General features: G+C 35.1%; 1 protein-coding gene across 5 annotated transcripts in view; it reads left to right on the top strand.

Annotated features, from left to right (window-relative positions):
• QSER1 (glutamine and serine rich 1) overlaps positions 1–21903 on the top strand; it is a 66570-nt gene that overhangs the window by 17395 nt on the left and 27272 nt on the right. For all 5 annotated transcript variants that reach the window (XM_045825205.1, XM_045825206.1, XM_045825207.1 and 2 more), the window contains 6 exons: positions 64–176; positions 576–737; positions 4338–8057; positions 18430–18734; positions 19796–19912; positions 20633–20766. In XM_045825205.1, the coding sequence (XP_045681161.1) occupies positions 64–176; positions 576–737; positions 4338–8057; positions 18430–18734; positions 19796–19912; positions 20633–20766 (4551 nt within the window). The remainder of the gene's footprint in view (positions 1–63; positions 177–575; positions 738–4337; positions 8058–18429; positions 18735–19795; positions 19913–20632; positions 20767–21903) is intronic.

Genomic DNA, 21903 nt, shown 5'->3' on the forward strand with positions numbered 1-21903 from the left:
AACTGTTTTGATCTTATGGTTTGGGTGATATGTTTTTGGTCACTTATTTTTATTATCCTCTAGTTTAAGCTATGAAGAAGGACATCCCTCAATCTCTGAAACAAATCTCCTTCAGAGACAGACTTTTGCAGCCTCTCATCAGCTTCCTGGATATTCTACCACACCTCAGCCAACCGGTAAAAACTCTATGTGAAATACATGAATCTGGGTACATTTAGTGAACAAGAAGAAAACTCAGTTTTCACATGTTGGGGTATGAATGTGTGTCAGGACATAACAGTGCCATGGGAAACTTTAAAATCAAAGTGAGATTAAAAGCTTTGTCTTTTATTGGTAAGGAATATCTATATAATTAATTAGTTGGAAGATATTTTTCATGCATCTTTGTAGATTTTAAATTATAACTGTGCTTGGTCAAATTAATATTTGTTTGCTATTTCAAAATAAATCAGGTGAGGGTTATAGTTTAGAACTTTTGGCCTCAAATTTCAGAGATTTAAAAAAATAACAATCAGGAATATAATTTTGTATTAACAATATTTTTACTTTGGGATATATTTTGTCTTCAAATGTAGGTCTTTCTGGAATATTTGATACTGGTGTGAACAGTGCCAGCACTAACACTAAGGAATCTTCAGTAATGAACTTTCTCTCTTCTGTTGAATCTCGAACAGCTCAGGCTGCTTCTTCAGGAACTACTCTTTTACCACAATTCAGGGCTCCATCCTGGCAGACAGGTGACTCTTTGTTTTCAGAATTTTTAAGTCTTATAAAAATATACTTTGTATGGCCTTGTCATTATGGTAGTATCACTGAGAATGTAGTTAATTATTGATTTTCCAGTGAACTTTGAAACCTGGAACTTTTCACAATTTAAAGATGGACAAAATTCAAGAAATTGTTACCAGCAGAAATTCAGTTTTAGCACTCTGATAAAAAACCAACAAGTTGAAGAGGGTGGATAATTATAAAGAAACCTTAGAAGTAAAATTTTCATCTGTCAATTTAAGTACAGTTGACTCTCAAAAGACATGGGTGTCAGGGGCATGCTGACTTCCTGCACAGTTGAAAATCCACATATCACGCCTTTTTTTTTTTTTAAGGAAATGTAATTTACTTTTTTTTTTTCAATTACAGTTGACAGTATTATTTTATATTAGTCTCAGGTGTACAGCATAGTGGTTACACATTTATATAATTTGTGAAGTGATCCCCTCGATAATACTAGTATTCACCTGGTATTATACATAGTTATTACAATATTGACTATATTCCCTGTGTTGCATGTGACTTTTGACTCCCCTAAAACTTAACTACTAATAGCCTACTATTGACTGGAAACCCTACCAATAACATAATCGATTAACACATGTTATATATTATATATATTATGTACTGTATTCTTAGAGTAAGCTGGAGAAAATGTTAAGGAAAATCTTAAGGAAGAGAAAATACACTAACAGTATTTATTTTAAAAATTCTATAGCCCTGGCTGGTGTGGGTCAGTGGATTAAGTGCTGGCCTGCGAACCAAAAGATCGCTGGTTTGATTCCCAGTCAGGGCACATGCTTGGGTTGAGAGCCAGGTCCCCAGTTGGGGGTGTACAAGAGGCAATCAATCAATGTATCTCTTGTGTATCCATGTTTCTCTCCTTCTCTTTCTCTCTCCATCCCTCTCTCTCTAAAAATAGATAAATAAAGTCTTTAAAAAAAAAAGCCTCATGTAAGTGAACCCATGCAATACAAACCTGTGTTAAGGGCCAGTTGTAGTTCTTGTATACTTGAAAGGAGTAAAGATTAATTTTTTCACCATTTCAGCTTTACTGACTATAAAATTGTAAGATATTTAAAGTATACCTTGTGATGATTTAATATACATTTACACTGTGAAAGATTTCCCCCTCATCTAGTTAATTTACACATCCATCACTTTATATATTTCTTTGCTGGAGTTTTGTTTTTGTTTTTAGTAAAAGATTAAATTTCACTTATTTTAGTGACTGCAGGCAAGGTAGGCAGTATGGTCAAAAACCATCATGGGACTGAGTTATGTAAACTTAATCCTTCATTGAAAAGATTGAATCACTATTTAATAAAAGTCTTAACAAGTCGATATTATACAGAGTGGGGCAAAAGTAGGTTTACAGTTCATGGAAAATAGTATGGTAATTAATAATAATACAAGAATACACTGTTTCACATAATCACAACTGTAAACCTACTTTTGCTCTATCCTGTGTTGTGCCCCTTTATGTGCACTTTTTAATTTTATTTTTTCAACTTTTTTTCACCCACAATTATTTGTATGTATTTTTATTTTTTTCAGGATGACAGGAAGGTTTGTTTTTAAGGTTTTACTTAAAGAATAAGAAATGTCATAGCATATTTGAGAAAATATTTGTAAATGGTAGCTATAAGAAATTATATTTTATTCTGATATAAATTACATTCATAGAGCTTCTCAGTATGCCTCAGCAATTTTTTTTCTACTTCCAAGAAGATAATTAATGTTTTAGTGTGAAATATACAGGATATTAAAAAACACAGTGGCTTCATATTTTGCTTCCTGGAATAATTTTATATTACACATATCCAGTTAGACTTTCTATTCTAGTTCCTGTGGTTATATTATTTTAATCATTAATTATAAATATAACTTATTCTTTTAAGTGTAACTAGTTATTTTCATTCCTTGTAGTAGTAATACTTTTTTGACATTTAATGGAAAAAAGTGAGAAAAGAATGTTTTTGAAAGCGCTAGAGAATCTGTTTTCCTGTGAAAAAATTTTTTAAATGGAAGCTCATTGAAAAGCATGTAAACAATACAAGGGTGTATAAAATGGAAAATGATGATTTCTAACAACAGTCCCACTTTTTTAGAGAAGGTTTAACCGTTTGGTATTTACTCTCTTTTGATATCTTTGTGTATCAAAATATATATCCACCTAATTAATGTTCATAGCAACAATATTATTAAGATATGCCATCATTATTTGATCAGTCCCCTGTTGATGGACATTTAGGTTATTTCTACTTTATGTACAATAATTGTAGTGAATATCTTTTGCATATGTCTTTGTGTCTCCTTATAAGGGGGCACCTCAAAAAACCCAGAATTTATGTATAAAATATTGTGTATTTATTCTTATATGTTTAAATTTCAGTCATCTTCAAAGTACTCTCCATTTGATGTAATACACCTATTGAGACATTTTTTTCCACTGCCCAAAACAGTTTTTGAACACATTGATTTGGATGCCTTTTAGTGTTTCTTTGTTTTGTTTTTGTTTCACCTCTTCCCCATCAGCAAAATGTTTCCCTTTGAGGATTTTTTTCATTAGGGAAACAAAAACTCCCTCAGGGTAAGATCAGGTGAATGGAGAAGGTGGGGCAACGGGGGTCAAGCTGTTTTTGGTCAAAAACTGCTCAATGCTCAGCACAGTGTGGGCAGGTGTGCTCGTAAATCACCCATTATGAAATGTACAAATGTGTTGAGTCTTCAAAAAAAAAATTCACTGGAGCCAAATGGGGCCTCTCACAACAATGCCAGCTGGTACACTGATACAGATGGGTTCCTAGAACACTCACCTAGTGGGGAAAGCCTGTACTACAAAGGGCTCGCCTTCCAGAATATAATCCGGGGTTTTTTGGCTCCCCTGGTATTTCCATAAGATATATTTCTAGAAGTGAAACTTTTGGATCATAAGGTATACACTTTTTTACTTTAGCTTTATATGGCTAGAATGCTATTCTGAAATGTTAGCAATTTCTTCTTGACATTACTTTATTAATTTCTGATTAGCTTTTATGATAAACATGCATCTATTGCTATTGGAAGTTGTTCATAGGAGGTCAACACTTGAAATGCAAGAGGTTTTTTTTTAAATGCATATATTTTGATTAAAAAAACTTTGCAACACTGACCTGTTATTGTGAGATTTATTGATCATGTTAAATGTAGGCAGTTTAGTTTCAATTTTAATGTTAAGAATATTTTAGCTTCTCCATTGGTGTTTTGCATTAGGTAAATTAATCACTAGAGATGATGCACACTTTTGCTAGTTTCTTAATTGACCTTGTCTAACTATATATAAACTAATTTTTATATAACAATTATATATATGAGTTGCTGATAGCTGTAACTTTGTTTTTGTTTTAAGAAACCTATGTATTTTGAAATGTAATTTTCAGAATTTACATGTAGAATTTTTCAGTCTTACAGAAGTTTTGGTGGGATGAGGTTATATAAGTATCTACTATGAAAACATATATATGTGTGTATATATATAAGTATTTGTGCTGTAATTGTATAAATATCTTCATGTTTTCTCTTCATAGGTATGCATTCCTCAGCAGCAACTGAGCTGTTTGTTACTGGACCTTTGCCAACCACTGGAACACTTCCACCTTCTGCCCTCTCTGCTTATCAGCATCCCACCACTTTCAGCAATAGGAACTTTGCTACCACCTCACCTTTGGTGCTTCAGGATTCAACTTTTAACACTACATCAAATGGAATTTTAAATCCTCATGACCCTTTGCTACAAATCAAAACTTCCCAGGGAACTGTTCCAACTGCTTTGGCATTTGAGCGCCTGGGCAGTTCTGTATTAAGTAACAGCATACCACCTCAGTCCTCAACATATCGCTCTGCACAAGAGTCCGCACCCCATCTTTTACAACCTCAGTTCAGTTTGTTGCCTTCAGCACTTGGGGGAACCCAGCAAACTCCTCAAGCCTACAGTTCAACTCTCTTTACTAATTCTACTGCTTCCATTGAAAGAGCTCTTCTTCGAGAATGTAGTGTTATTAAACACCATCAGCGGCCTTCAGGTACCCAGTCTATTCAGGCACAACTGACTGGTTCACAGCATTCCTTACATAGTTATCTATCAAACTCAAGTGTAGTTAATTTTCAGGAAACAAGCAGGCAGTCATCTTTATCTTGTAGCCCAATAGGAGAGCCCACTCAGGTGAGCAATGGAGAATTGCAGCAGAAGAGCTCCCAGGTCTCAGTGGAACTTGCTCAGTCTTATTCATCTGCAATTCCATCATCAGGGTATCCTCCTTCCACTACAAAAGTAAAAAGCTGTTCTACAAAACAACCACTCACATCAACTAAGACCCCAAAACCTCAAAGTATAATTCCTCCTGTGCAAACACTAAGCTATTCCAAACCTTTACACAACCAGAGTTCTGTAATATCAGGCCAAGCACAAATTTATTCTACAGCGCAACTACCAAGCCTTTTATCAGTTAGTCAGTCCCAAAATTATGGTTTAGTACAGCCACATAATGTGCCATCTATTGTTCATTCACAGGTTTATAGGTCCAGCAAAGTTGAAAAGTTGCCATCCTTATATAAAACATTGACTTTTTCTGGCTCGTCTCAGACTATAACTTCTGAAAATCAGACACTTGATTATTCTTCTAATCAGCAAGAGGTATTATCTTCAGTTACAAATGAGAATTACCCTGCTCAAACAAGAGATCTGTCTTCAGTTAGCCAGTCTCAAAGCTACTCATCTGGTCATTCTCAGGGTTTGTCACCAGTTAGCCAGACACAGGTTAATTATTCATCTCAATCACAAGTTTTGTCAGTTGTTAGTCCTTCAGAAAACTATGCATCAGGGCAGTCCCTAACATTAACAGCTCCTTCTCTTTCTTATTCTTCTGCCTCTCGAGCTCAGAGTTTGCCAGATTCTAGCACAACCCAGAATTATATTTCTATGCATTCTTCCCAAAATGCTCAGGCTCAAGGATCATCATCTCCCCAGTCCCAAAAGTTTTTGCCTGCTATCCAATCATCTTTTACATCCTCTACTCATTGTCAGACATTACAAAATAACATACCTTCCCCTGATCCAAAATCTTACGCTGAAAGAAAACTTGACTCAAGTGTGTATGCGTCCTCAAAACAAGAAGGTGATTTTCCAATGCAAGAGTTACAGGTGTTACAGCCACAGGTATCTCTTGAGTCATCAACCCAAAGGCTATCTGATGGGGAGATTAATGTTCCAGAATCAGCTTACAAGGTGTCAAAGGCAGATGAAAGATATCCTCAGAGTGTTATCAGAAGTAATTCCCATCTTGAAGACCAAGTTGTTGGGCTTGCTCTACAAGGTTCAAAAAAAGAAGAAAGTATGGTTGGTTCAGTGACACAACTTAACCAACAAATTGGCCAAGTCAATAATACAGCAACCATTGATATTAAAAAAGCAACTGAATTAATGCAAACTCCACAAATAAGGTTGAATACTAAAGACCTAAACCAGCAGCACCCTCTTATACATAAAGTTCATGAAGCCAAGGTTCAGGAGCAGCATGATCAAATTATTAATGCCTCATCTCAGATTCAAATTCCAAACCATGCTTTAGGGCATGGCCATCAGCCATCTCTTCCTAATACACAGATCCTTCTAGATTCTGCCTGTGATTTACAAATTCTTCAACAATCAATACTTCAGGCAGGTTTAGGACAAGTGAAGGCACCTCTACATGCACAGAGAGTTCCAAGTCCTCAACAAATAGTACATCCTTTTCTTCAAATGGATGGTTCTATTATTCAGAGCAATGGTGATCATTCTCAGCAGCAACTCCATGCTCAAAATTCTGAAATTATGAAAATGGATCTCTCTGAGTCTTCAAAATCTTTACAACAACATCTAACAACAAAGGACCACTTTAGTGAAGCAAATCAACATGATTCAAAGAATCATTTTGTTTCCCTTGGATCAATATGTTTCCCAGAGGCAATGCTGCTCACTGATGAAAGAAATATTTTATCAAATGTAGATGATATCTTGGCAGCTACAGCTGCAGCTTGTGGGGTTACACCTTCTGATTTTTCCAAATCAACGTCAAACGAAACCATTCCGACTGTTGAAAATGGTGATTCTAAATCTCATTTTCAGCAATCATTAGATGTTGGGCATGTGAGTTCAGATTTTAACTCTCTAACAGCTACAGTAGGAAAGCCACAGAATTTAAATGATATTGCCCTAAATGGAAGTCAAGTTACGGTAAATCTTTCACCAGTACCTACCCTTCAGTCAAAAATGACTCTTGATCAACAGCATGTTGAAACACCTGGTCAAAATAAAGCACCTAAACTCACTTCACCAGTGGCTGGACCAAATCATGAGGTCCATGAACAAAGTTCTGGCCCATTCAAGAAACAGTCTGCTACCAATCATGAATCTGAAGAAGATTGTGAAGTTCCTATTGATAGTTCAGTAAATAATAACAGAAACCAAGAATTTGTTTCTAGTAGTAGAAGTATAAGCGGAGAAAGTGCTACATCGGAGAGCGAATTCACCTTAGCGGGAGATGACAGTGGTGTGTCAGTGAACCCAACCAGGAGTGCACTTGCACTGTTGGCCATGGCCCAACCTGGTGAGGCAATCAGTGTCAAGATTGAAGAAGAACACCAAGATTTAATGCATTTTAACCTTCAGAAGAAAAAAACTAAAGGGAAAGGGCAAACTAAAGAGGAAGACAGCAGTAATCAGAAACAGCTGAAAAGACCTGCCCAAGGGAAACGCCAGAACCCAAGGGGAACAGATACATATTTGCCATATACTCCTCCCTCCGAAGGCTGCCATGATGTTTATCAGCATCAGGAAAAAATGAGACAGAAGATCAAAGAAGTAGAGGAAAAACAGCCAGAAGTCAAAACAGGATTTATTGCCTCTTTCTTAGATTTTCTGAAATCAGGGCCCAAGCAGCAGTTTTCTACTCTTGCTGTTCGAATGCCTAACAGGACTAGACGACCCGGGACCCAGATTGTGCGTACATTTTGTCCCCCACCATTTCCAAAGACTTCCTCTACGACACCCACACCCACACCCACACCCATACCAACACCCACACCGTTAGTGTCTGACACTGGGTCGAACAGTCCATCAGAAAAAGTTAGGGAACTTAAAAACTTAGAGCATTTATCTTCGTTTTCTTCTGATGAAGATGATCCTGGAGTATCCAGTCATGATACTCATAAAAGCACCTCTACTACCTTAACTACTTTGGATGCTACTTCTGATAAAAAAAAGAAACCAGGTAAAGTTTTAAAGTTTAGATACATAATTATGGCTTTCTATTATTTTTATGGCTATAAGACTGGGTTTTAAGCTTTCTTCATTTGAAGCAGGTTTGCTTCAATATTATTTAATTTTCAGGACAAAAATGCATAGGTAGCTATCTTAGGGAATTGACTTAATTTTTAAAATGTTCCTTGCCTGTAGGAAAGTTTTGGGTTTCAGGTTGAGTACTGTTTTTATCTTGGCTTTTTATCACATGCAACCTAACTTACATGGTATGCTGTTCAGACTTGTCTAATCTGAGACAGACATTTTGAAGTGGCTTATGGATATGAGGCATTGTGTGAGGGCTCTATTGTAGAATAAACTGGCATACTTTCTTGGTATGCCAATTTTATCTCAAGATTAACATTTTATTAAATATGGTTATATTGTATGTGGTATGCACATTAATAAAAAATTTTCCTCTGGTTCCAGACTATATGTTCAAATCTTTGGTTATGTGTTTCACTTTACTCTGTAGTTAAGGTAACATTTAGAGGAATTATTTGCAAAGCATTGCTTTATGTAAATAATTGACAAGTATAAATGTTACTATGTTAAGGAATATTAAAAGAAAAAAATATTTAAAACAAAATAGCTACCACCTCTGCGCCAGTAACTAGCAGCAATGGTGGGGAGATAGGTATTGTTACCTCCAATATACAGATGATATAATGGGATAAATGAATTGCCCAGGTCTGTACAGCTAGTAAGTGGCAGAGTTGGAATCTGAACTCAAGTTTGCCTGTTTTTTAGAGCCTGTATTCTGCCTAGCTCTTTTGTATAATTAGAGTGGTGTTTCAAGAGTTAAACCTTGTTTTGTGGTGTACCTCCTAGCTTCTTTCCTGACTTGAGAGTACCCTTGACTACTAAAGTGACAGGAAACCAATGATATCCCAAATGATCTATTAGCATAACTATCTCCTAGTATATCTCTAAAGAATTCCTGTTTTGTTATACAGGGAAAGTAGCATAATGGAACATCAGTATGACAAAGACATTTATGGATGTGACTAATCCTAGTAAGATTTTACACTCCTCTACCCCAATTCAGAGTGCTTTGCAATTACTGTTATTCCCTTACATTCCTAGGACAACCCTTTTGCAGTTTCTCTTCTAAAATGTGTCTTAAAAATAGATTCTTTGAGATAACTTATCTTATTTTTAGTTAAAATCATCACCATTAACTCAATCCTTACTATCATTAAGTCTTTGAAATTATCTTTACCATCCCCACTGGCACCTCATCTGCAAGAACTCATCTCTTGCTGGGATTATTATTACACTTCTCACTAGAATTCTTCCCACCAGTCTCTGTACCAGTCCATCCGCAACATTATCGTTAGATTTATCTTTCTAAAAAGGGAAAATTGTTATTTCTCTAGTTTGAAATATTTCTTGGTGTTTAATGGGAAGCAAGAGATCTAAAATGTTAAAATTCTCCTTTTCCATCTTTCCCAGTACCATTTGTTGAAAAGATAATTAATCCTTTCTCTTTTTGATTGCTTTTGCACCTTTGTGAAAGTCAGTTGATCATGTTCTTTGAGTCTATTCTGGCACTCAGTTCTGTTACGTTGTCTTAAGTGTTTATGCTTTCACCAATACCACACTGTATTAATTGCTGTAGCTTTATGGGAGGTCTTGAAATAAGGCAGTGTGAATCCTCCGAATTTATCTTTTTCAAAATTGTTTTGCCTATTTTTAGTTCCTTTCCTTTTTCATATAAATTTTCCAGTCAACTGTTGGCATCTACATAAACTCCTGCCAGGATTTTGATTTTGATTTCCTTGAATCTATAGCAATTTGAAGAAAACTGAACTGTTAACAATATATTGAGTCTTGCTCACAAACCAAAAGGTGGCCTGTTCGATTCTCAATTTAACTCCTCGTCAGGGCACGTGCCTGGGTTGCAGGCCAGTTCCCAGTTGTGAGCATGAATGAGAGCGGCAATTTATGGATGTTTCACTTAACATCCATGTTTCTCTCTCTTTCTCGTTCCCTTCCCTTCTCTCTAAAAATAAGTGAATAAAATCTTTTAAAAAAATGAACAATATATTTAGTCTTAACAGTTTATGAACAGCTTTCATTTCTTTCACCATTTTTGTAGTTTTTGGCATATAGATCCTACACATGCTTTGTTGGGTATATCCTGGAATATTTTGGGGGTGATATTTATTATAAGTTACACTTTTTAAAGTTTTCAAATTCCAATTATTCATTGGTAGATTATAAAAATAATGTTGGTTTTTATATGTTGATTTTTAAATCCTGCAAATCTGCACAACTCATTTATTCTAGGAATTTTTTTTTAGATTCCATAGGATTTTTAATGTAGGAAATGCCATTTGCAGATATAGTTTTATGTCCTCTTTTCCAATCTCATGCTTTTTTCATTCCTATCTTAACACACAGGCTAGGATTTCCTGCACAATGTTTAATGAGAATGGCGAGTTTGCACATCCTGATCATGTTCTTGATCTTTGGGGGAAAGAAATCAATCTCACCATTAAGTATTATGTTAACTGTACGTGAAAGAAGTGCCATATATATCTTAGTTTGCTGACAGTTTTTTATAGTGAATAGAGGTTGAATTTTGTCAAATGCTTTTTCTTCACATATTGAAATGATTATGATTTTCTTATTTAGTCTGTCATGTGGTGAATTACATTGATTTTGAAATAAATTTGTGGCCTGGCATTCCCAGGATAAACCCCACTGACTTTGATATATTATCTTTTTTTGTACATGGATGGAACCAGTTTTCTAATTTTGCATCTGTGTTTATAATGGATAATAGTATGTAGTATTCCTTTTGTAGTACCTTTGTCTTGTTTTGATATCTTGTTGTTGCTGAGTTCCTAAATGAGTTAGAGAGTGTTCCCTTCTTTTGGATTTTCTGTAAAAGAGTTGGTAGTATTATTTCTCCTGCAAATGTTTGGTTGAATTTGCTAGCGAAATCTCCTAGACCTGGAGTTTTCTTTGTCAGAAAGTTTTTATCTATAAATTCCATTGGGTTCCCTAATGCTGAACCTTAAAAAAAAATTCTACCTACTCTACTTGGTCATGATGAGCTATTTTAACCCATTGCAAGATTTAAAGTTTTTTTTTTTAATTTAACTTTTTAAAAAAGATTTTATTTATTTTTAGAGAGGGAAGGGAAGGAGAAAGAGAGAGAGAAACATCAATGTGTGGTTGCTGGGGACCATGGCCTGCAACCCAGGCATGTGCCCTGGCTGGGAATCGAACCTGCGATGCTTTGGTTCGCAGCCCATGCTCAATCCACTGAGCTACACTCAATCCACTGAGCTATACCAGCCAGGGCTAGTTTCCTAATTTTAAAAAAGCTGAAGACAAGTATGTTTACTCAAATGAAAAACCTTTAAAGAATCAGACTTTTAAATAATGAATGTACATAAAATATTTTCTAAATCAGTGAATCATATAAAATTTTATTGGCAAGAACATACAAAACTATGCCTAAATAAGTCTTTTGTAAATTTGTATTTATTCATATTAGTCCACTGAGCCCATGCTCAATCCACTGAGCTACGCCAGCCAGGAGATTTAAAGTTTATCTGGGAATTTTTCACATAGATTTCACAAAAGAGAGTAGCTACTGCTAGATTTGTTTATTTGTTTAATCTTATTCTTGTTTGTATTCAGGAATATTCTGATCTCTTTTTTTTTTTTTTAAGATTTTATTTATTTTTAGAGAGTGGGAGGGGAGGGAGAAAGAAAGGGAGAAAAACATCAATGTGTGGTTGCCTCTTGCATGCCCTTTGTTGGGGACCTGGCCCACAACCCAGGCATGTGCCCTGTCTGGGAACCGTACCTGTGACCTCTTGGTTTGCAGGCCAGCACTCAATCCACTGAGCCACACCAGTTAGGGCAGAATATTCTGATCTTTGAAATGGAAAATATTTACCTCATATTGTAGGAATTTGGTTAAACTTTCTAAGAATATATCTGAGAGTTTGCAGTGTTTTTCCTGGGTTTGATCTATCTTGGGTCAATTTAAGAAAGATATATTTCCTAGTAAAATTATCTCTTTGATTCAATTTTAAAGTTAGTTATGAAATTGTACATATTCCCTCATAAGTTTTTGCATCCTCTGTTTCTGTAGTTGTGATCTTAATTGCTCTAAATGATTATTTGAGTCTTTTTGCTGATCAGTCTGTGAAAAGTTTTGCCTATTAGATGATTCTTTTCAAGGAACCAATGTCCTTTCTTTTTTTTTGCTCCTGTTACCATTTTTTACTTACTTTTTCTTAATTTCTGCTTTTATCAGTTCTTTTTCCTGTCTTCCCTGGGTTCAATTCAAAATTCTGTCTTTGGCTTCTTGAGTTTCTTACTTAGTTAATTTTTTTTATTTACTTGTTTTCTAACTAATGGCATTAAAGTGTGAGTATTCTTTTTTGTACCATACTGTGTGTCTACCCATCTGGCTTCAGTTTGTAATGCTCTCACTGTCCTTTCTAAATGGTTTGTCATTACAGTTTTCATTTCCTTTTTAATCCAAAAGTTACTAAGAGTGAAGGGTTTTCTTGCCTGTTTCCTGGTATTGGTGTTTGTTGATTTTTGGTATTCTTTTATTAGTAATTTGTGGTCCAGTTGTATTGTCAAGGGAATATGGCTTAAATAATGTCTGAATTTTTAAATGTATGGAAATTTTATTAGCAGTTAGGTAAAAGGTCAGTTTTATAAACTCCAAGTGAAAGGTTTTATTTTATAATATTGTTTAAATCCTTTATATCTTTTTATTTTTTGTTTAAAGTAATAAATACTAGGTTATATAAGGAATTGTATGTTGTGGAGTAAATGGAGGCAGTCTGGTTTCCTCACCCAGGTGTCTGGGTAACTAAGGGAAGCAGTTTTCCCATAACCTTGAATGGGCCTGATGAATAGTGTTTTCCTAGCCTTGAGCCTGGGTCCGATAAACAGTTCCCCATAGCATGAAGTGGGCTACCATGCAGAGTCTTGCTACATTATATAGTTGTTTGGCTTGAGGCTGGCTTTGTTTGCTTGTAGTGCTTAGGCAAGTAGGGGCTTCTCACTAGAGAGACTCGCAGTTTGCAGTGTGCATGGCTTGCCCATGTGTGAATAATGACACATCAAACCTCCCCACAGCTCTGTGCATTTTCTTCTGTCTGTCCGACTCTAGAACGAACCCGCCAGGCCTTGATTGGCTACAACATGTACGTATATATGTTGGAGGTTAATGACAGGTCTAGAATTTGCTTTCAAGTATCCTGGCAAATATAAAAGGGGTGTTGGATGGATAGATAAAAGAAGTGTAGCAAAGTGTTCGTGGTTAACACTGGGTTATGGTACATGAGGGTTGTATTCTCTGCTTTTGTGTTTGTTTGAAATTTTTAATAAAAATGTTTTTAAAAATCCTCCCTATCCTTATTTGTTTTTAGATTGCTTGATCTGTTGATTCCTGAAAAAGGTGTGTTAAAGTTTCCAACTATGTTTCATTATCTAATATTGTTTACTTGATATGTTTTGAACATATGTAATCAGGTAAATAAAATTTTACTAAAGTTAATTTTCTTTTATAATAAAATCTTTTTCCCATTTAATTTCCCACTTCTGTTTTTAATACTCATACTAATTATTAGCATATTTTAGTCTATTTTTTCATGTCTGTTTTATGTCTTTGAGAACTTTTTTTTAAGATTTTATTTATTTTATTTTTAGAAAGGGGAGAGGAAAGAAACAGAAAGGGAAACATCTATGTGTGGTTGCCTCTCGCACGTCCCCTACTGGAGACCTGGCCTGCAACCCAGGCATGTGCCCTGACTGGGAGTCAAACTGGTGATCCAGTCAAACTGGTTCACAGGCCAGTGCTCAATCCACTGAGCCACACCAGCCAGGGCTCAGAACATTTTTTTATGAAATAAAACTCACATGTGGAACTGTAACATACATATGGAAAACACAAATAAAAATTTCTCCAGCTTAAAAATTTTTTCCCATAAATTTGAAAATGCAGACATTATTTAAAGCCCTATTCCATGACCATAATACAGCACTTTTATTAAAGAATATCAAAGGAAAAATAAAGGTATAAAGAAATAAAGACATTTTTATTTAAAAATTTCTAAATAATTTGTTATAACTTCTTCTGAACAACTCATAGCTTGAAAAAAGGAAACCACAACTGAAGTGACAAACCACTCGGAACAGGCAGTGGAGTGTTATATTTTAAAACCATCGGGATGTGCCAAGAATGTGGGGCAAAGACAGAAATTTATGTTAAATGCTACTCATTAGAAAGCAAAAAAGTACAAAAATTGCGTATTCAGTAAAACCCACCTCGTATCTTCTAGAATTAACTACTATCTGAGTTGGATGGTGATCCCTTCCTTACTTTTCTTTGATAAGTTTACCACCTGTGTATGCATCCCTAAACACTGTGCTTTTGTTTCGGCTTGTTTTAAAACTTACACTGTAGTTATACATTTTTCCCTTTACTAATTTGGAAGTTACTCATTATTTTAAAAAATACTTGCTCAACTTTTAATTATGGAAATTTTCAAACACAAAAGTACAAAGATTGATATAATGCATCACTGTATTTCAGTAATCATCAACATATGGTCAGTCTTGTTTCATTCCTAGTTTTATGTACTCGATTCCATAGCTTACTTTGGAGAGTTGCCATCCATATAATGTTGTCTTTTGATCCATCAACATGGGATATTTTCCTACTTATTTAAACTTATAATTCTTTCAACAATGTTTATAGTTTTCAGAGGGTAAACTTTGCACTTCTTTTGTCTTTTATTTCTAAATGTTTTCTTTTTGATGCTATTATAAGGAATTGTGTTCCTAAATTCATTTTTGGATGGTTCATTGCAAGTATATAGAAACACAATTGATATTTATATATTGATCTTGTACCCTGCAAAGTTGCTGAACCTACTAATTCTAATGGGTTTTTAGTGGAATCCTAAGGATTTGTATATGGAAGATCATGTCATCTGTAAATACAGTCATCCCTCAGAGATATTGCTTGTCCAGTTCCAGACTACCAAAGTAAAGCAAAATTCACAATAGAGCAAGTCACATGAAACTTTTTTGTTTCCCAGTGCATATAAAACTTTACTTATACTATACTGTAGTCTATTAAGTATACAGTAGCATTATATAAAAAAACAATGTATGTACTTTAAAATGTACCTAATTGCTAAAAAAAATGCTGCATTGATTGACTTACATATAATTTCTCTGTTATCATGTGATGCTGTTTGATAACTTTTTTTTAAGATTTTATTTATTTATTTTTAGAGAGGGAAGGGAGGGAGAAAGAGAGAGAAAGAGAAACATCAATGTGCGGTTGCTGGGGGCCGTGGCCTGCAAGCCAGGCATGTGCCCTGACTGGGAATTGAACCTGTGACACTTTGGTTAGCAGCTTGTGCTCAATCGACTGAGCTACGCCAGCCAGGCTCTTGATAACATTTTTTAAGTTTTATTTATTTTTTTTAGAGAGAGAGGGAGGGAGGGAGGGAGAGAAACATCAATGTTTCTCATACCCCAACTGGGGACCTGGCCCACAACCCAGGCATGTACCCTGACTGGCAATTGAACCAGCAACCCTTCGGTTTGTAGGCTGGCAACTCAATCCACTAAGCCACATCAGCCACAGCTGTTTGACAGCATTTTGTGTATAGTAGAACTTCTTTTAAAATTGGAGTCAGTCTTCTCAAACCCTGCCATTGCCTTATCAAGTAAGTTTATGTAATCTAAATCTTTTATTGTCTGTTCCATAATCTCTGAAAGAAATAGCTCCTCATTGTTAAAGATGAATCATAAGATTGCAGCAATTCAGTGACATATTCAGACTCCACTTTTAATTCTCTTGATGTTTCTACCATATATGCAGTTACTTCCTCCACTGAAGACGTAATCACTGAAATCATCCACGAAGGATCCACATCCAGTTAATGTTGATATTTTGATCTCTTCCCACAAATCATGAATGTTCTTTTATATATATATATGTATATGTGTATATATATGTATGTGTGTATATGTATATATATTGTGTATTTTTAGAGAGAGGGGAAGGGAGGGAGAAAGAATTCTTTCTGAGCTGTTCATCTCAATAGTGAGCCTAAAATATTCAGTAAACCATGTTGTAAACAGATGTGCTGTCATCCAGCCTTTATTGTTCCATTTATAGAGCACAGGCAGAGTAGGTTTAGTATAATTCCTGAGGACTGTAGGATTTTCAGAATGCTAAACATGCGTTGGCTTTAACTTAGAGTTACCAGGTGCACTGGCCTTTAACAAGAGGGTCAGCCTGTCCTTTGAAAATTTGAAGACAGGCATTGACTTCCTCTCTAGATGTCCTAGATGGCATCTTCTTCCAGTAGAAGGCTGTTTCATCTACACTGAAAATCTATTGTTTAGTGTAGCTATCTTCATCAATTATCTTAGCTGTATCTTCCAGATAACTTGCTGCAGCTTCTACCTCAGCACTTGCTGCTCACCTTGCACTGTTGTTGCAGAGACAGCTTGTTTCCTTAAACATGAACCAATCTCAGGTAGCTTCAAACTGTTCTGCAGCTTCCTTACATCTCTTGGCCTTTACAGAACTGAAGGAAGAGAGTTAGAGTCTTAGCTCTGGGTTAGGTTTTAGCTTAAGGGAATGTTGTGGCTAGTATGATTTTCTACCCAAATCACTAAGTGTCTTCCTATCAGCAAGAAGGCTGTTTTGCTTTACCATCATTTATGTGTTTACTGGAGTAGCACTTTTTTTTTCCTTCAAGAACTTTTCTTTTGCATTCATAACTGCTTAGCATAAGATGCCTAGCTTTCAGCCTGTCTTAGCTTTTGACATGAGAGAGAGAAAAAAGAAAAAGTTTGAAATTTTGGGAGAAGCACTAGATACAGACATGAAGAGAAAATACCATTGGTAAAATGGTGCTGATGATAGATTTCCTTGACTCAGGGTTGCCACAAACTTTACATTTGTAAACATGCAATATTTTAGAAGCACAGCCCCCCCCCCCCCCCCCAGCAATAAAACAAGGCAGTTTTAGTTCTTCAAATAACCTTCTTAGGAGGCAACACCTAGTTTTTTACCATTTTACTGTGATGTTAACTATGGATGGGCTTTTTGTGGACAGATGTCCTTTATCAGGCTGAAAGTCTCCTATTTTTAGGTTGCTGAGTGTTTTTTATCATGAAATTATTTATTCATGATGCTGAATTGCTTATTTCTGTGCCCACTGAGATGATCCCTAAGCATGCATTCTAAGGGCAAAACCCACTGGGATAATGGTATATAATTCTTTTTACATGTTGGTGGATTTTCTCATGTTGTTGAATAATTTTGTTTATATTCATAAGGAATACTGGTCTGCAGTTCTTTCACGATGTTTTGTGCGTTTTAGCTATTGGAACAATACTAGTTTCATAAAATATGTTTGGAGGCATTTCCCCCTATTTTTTGGAGTTTCTGATGGATTGGTGGTCTTATTCAACTGTTGGGAGAACCCCTCTGTGAACCCAGTTTGGCCTGTGCTTATCTTTGTGGGATGTTTTTAAAGTATTTAAAAATTTGTTATTGGTCTGTTTTAGTGATTTTCAACCTTCTTCTCATGGCACACATAAACTAAAATAAAAAAATGCAGCACAACAAACAATGTATTTTTTGCTGGTCTGACCAAAAAATAGGTATAATTTTGATTCATTCACCTGGATGGCTGCTGTTGTGTTGGCTGTTGTCATTTTTTTATTTGACAATCTAAGGCAAAAGTACCCCTGACTGAAGAGTCAGGTATTGCACGTTTTCAAAATTCTTGCTGCACACTGGTTGAAACCTCCTGATCTATTCAGATGTTCTATTTCTTCTTGAGTCCATTTCATTAGTTTTGTCTTCCTAGGAAATTTGTTTCATTTAAGTTGTTAGGATACAGTGTTTCAGATTATTATGTATTAATCCTTTTTATTTCTGTAGCTTCTAGTGCTGATACAAAATATTTGGGGGGTATTTTTTTCCTTTTCCACATCCAATCTGCTTTTCTTCTAGGAATTTTTCACAGCTCTGGTCATATGACCTTTACTTATCCTGCAGCACTTTTGTGTGTCTATTTCTAAAAAAAAATATTTTTGCACTAGTTAAGTGGACTTACAGTCAGTGTAGGTCAGTGTAGCTGTCTGTGATTCTCACCACTTTATTGAAAATTAACAACCATTCTTTAATTTCTTACTGCAGTTTTTATTGTTTCAAATAATTTGATGGCAAAAATAATTGTGTTTCTTTTTAAACTGTTAGGGTTTCTTCAAAACAAATGTTTTATTATTTGTATTTTTTTTTTTGCATTTGCTTTATCTAGTTTCAGAAGTCGTACAGGTGGCAACTACTAGCCTGATTGCCAATACTACTGGCACTGCTGCTACTTCCTCCACCACTGTGGGTACAACTTCATCGGCAGTAAATATCCTGGAAAATAAAAGCTCTACAGAACTCCCAAAACCCATCGAACTTGATGGTCTTCCTTCAAACCAATGTGCAAAAGGACAGGACACTGTTGCCATAGAAGGTTTTACAGATGATGAGAACATAGAAAGTGGAGGAGAAGGCCAATACAGAGAACGCGATGAGTTTGTGTTAAAGATAGAAGACATAGAGACTTTTAAGGTAATGTAAAGTATAAAGGTTATAGTCTGGTGGGAGCGCATTATTAACCTTCATGATGACTATAATAGCATATATCTAGCTTGAAGTGCAACAAGTTGTATTTTCAATTACTCTGTTGTAATTGTTAAATAATAAAATCACTACTAGATATCAGATACTGTACAAAAGAAAATAGCTTAAGATAATTTTAACTTATAGCCGAGTTTAATATATTTCTGACTAGTCAGTATGTTATTTATGTAGTAGTGATTAGAGAAGTTTTGAAATGTTAATTGTTTTTGAAGACTCCCAACTAATTGTATTATTAGGAGTTTGGAGAAAATAGCTATTTATCTAATTTTATAATTTAAAGAAAGTAACAGGAATATAATATAAGTAGAGTTAGATGTATTTTTATAATTTCAAATTACAGAACCATGAGTAGAATGTTAACAGGTTTTTTTCTTAATTTTTATATATTGATTTAAGAGAGAGGACTATAGATTTGTTGTTCCACTTACTGATATATTCACTGGTTGATTGTTATATGTGTCCAGACCGGGGATTGAACCTACAAGCTTGGCATATCAGGCTTCGATGTTCTAACCAACTGAGCTATGTGGCCAGGGCTACAATTTCATATAAGAAAATTTTAGCTATGTTTAAGAAAACCTGTGTTTGAGTTTCTGTTTGCTTGATTTTGGTTTTATTTTTTAATTGGGGCAGTGAGGAATGACATTAGAAAGTACAAAATTCAAGTATCTGTATTAGTTTTATTCACAATTAGCTGCTGTTAATATCTCAGGATAAATAATAGATGACAGTATCATTAGAGGAAAATTTTCTGGGAGCTATACAAAAGGGTGCTGGGCTGCTCTGCATGTTGGTGTGCTACCTATTTCTTGGAGAATTTAAGCAGAGATTGAACAGCCAGCTTATAAGAATGAGTATAAAAGTTCAGCTAGGTAAAGATAAAAGGTTGAGCTACATAGTTTTTAATGATTTCATTCAGCTCTGAAGATTCTATAAATCTAGAATATGTTGTTACTTTTTGTAAATGTAATGAATTCTGCATATTACAGGAGGCTTTAAAAACAGGAAGAGAACCCCCAGCTATTTGGAAAGTACAAAAAGCTTTATTACAGAAGTTTGTTCCTGAAATTCGAGATGGGCAAAGAGAATTTGCTGCTACAAATAGTGTAAGCAAATGCTTTTTTATATTAGCTTTCATTTTTTTTTGACAGTGATCCTGAGGAAAATATAGAATATTTAAACATTTTATATTGAGCATTTCTAATATAAAATAGCATAAAGTTTGAATTACAGAGTACAGGCACACCTCAGAGAGATTGCAGGTTCAGTTCTAGAGCATCGCATACTGCAATCTTTTTGCTGGTGGAAGGCCTTGCCTTCAATTCACTAAAAAACACAGTATCTGTGTAGTGCAGTACAACTTGGTGCACCTGTATGAGATACTCTCTGATGGACTGATTTTAAACTAAATTTACAGATACCAGCTACTTAAAACTAAATCATTTTATACTGTTGCTTAACCTTTTCTTATTCTCTAATAAAGGAAAGAAATTAGTGCTAGTCACTGATGAGTTAGAGGGGCTCAGAGACTCTTATTCTGCCAAATACCCTGATTTACCAGAGGACTTGCAGAAGTTATTCTTTCATGCTCATGTACGTGTTTAGTATCATTGAGTTAAATAAGCATCTGATCATTAGCCAAACGAGATGGCTTCTGTGTATGGGGCCTGCAGTTAAGGACCATTTTTATAGAGAGTGAAATTGGCCTGGCAAGAGCTGCATTTTGAAAAACTTGAAGAATGGTTATGTGACAGTCAGGCTGACAAAGTAATATAGTCTGTGTACAGAATGTATAATTATGTAATTCAAAGTGGTCTTTTCCTTAGTACCTTGGATATTTTGGAGACGCGAAGAGTAAATACAAAAGGATATATGTGAAGTTCATTGAAAACACAAACAAAAAGGAGTATGTCAGAGTGTGTTCCAAAAAGCCAAGAAGTAAGCCTTCGCAGACTATCAGGTATTTATTTTCTTATGTAATATATTTGTTTAGTAATTATTGGAAGGCTTATTGTTGGTGGTGTCTTGTACAAAGAATTACATCAATTAAAAAGATTGATTTTTTTTTCATTATATACCAGTCTAAAAATTCAGTGCCCTATGTAATAATAGATTCCTTTTGAAGTAACAAGGCAGGAATTATAAAGTTCATGGCTATTTGTAGTGGGATGGGAACCCTTTTTCTACTCTGAGTCCTTTGGTGTCACCCTAATGTAGTGAGGGGACAAAAAAGAATTTGGAGACAAAAGGTTTGAGTCCAGCTTTTTGAGACCTAGTCAGATAACCTTTATTATATATAAAATGAAAGTATTGATGCTGTCAAATTTAAAATAATATAAATTTTGAGAAAAAATAAGACCTGTATAACACTAAGCAAGTATACAGTAGAGTCATCATTATATATTAATGTAACTCTGAGTTGTCTGGAGCATGAGTCTGGAAGATTACTGACCTACACACATGCCCTGTGATCTGTATGGAAAAGGGACTGTAACTAGTTATTCTCAACCTAGTGCTAGGAAGGTTGAGTTTATTTACTTACTTGCTTATTTATTTAAAATTTGTTTGATTTAATCTTCATTGTATTTTCTTTCCATTACCATGTAGTCCCTTTACATCCCCCTCCCCCAGCAATCACTACACTGTTGTCCATGAAGGTCTAGTTTAATTAAAATTCTAACTCATTGGAAACAACCCACCTTATTTTTGTAATGAATTTGATCCATTCAAGTCTCTAGAACTAGCACACAGCAAATCTTAAGGGGCTCAGGATAGATGGAGTTGTGTCTCCATATCAAAACCTGCACCACCTGTGAGAGTTTCTGATGTTCAGAGCTAGATGTGGCTATCAAGGGTTTTTATCATGCATTACTTCCCAAAGCCCAGTGATGATCTGTTGTACAACCTCATACTTGGGCTGGAGAGAGAGAAATATTGATTGAATAGTAGTCCCTTAATAACTGAATATTGAATGTTAATAGTTAAAGAATGTATTTCCAGAGAATTAGGGGGAAATCATCATTGGAGATATGTAGGACTTGGACTTTATTTTGGAGGTATTGTTGGGGTAGTTAAACTTTTCTTCTCTAGTGGTTCT

The sequence above is a fragment of the Phyllostomus hastatus genome, unplaced genomic scaffold, assembly GCF_019186645.2.
Source record: "Phyllostomus hastatus isolate PE091 unplaced genomic scaffold, TTU_PhHast_1.1 phas_scaffold_585, whole genome shotgun sequence".
Taxonomy (NCBI): domain Eukaryota; kingdom Metazoa; phylum Chordata; class Mammalia; order Chiroptera; family Phyllostomidae; genus Phyllostomus; species Phyllostomus hastatus.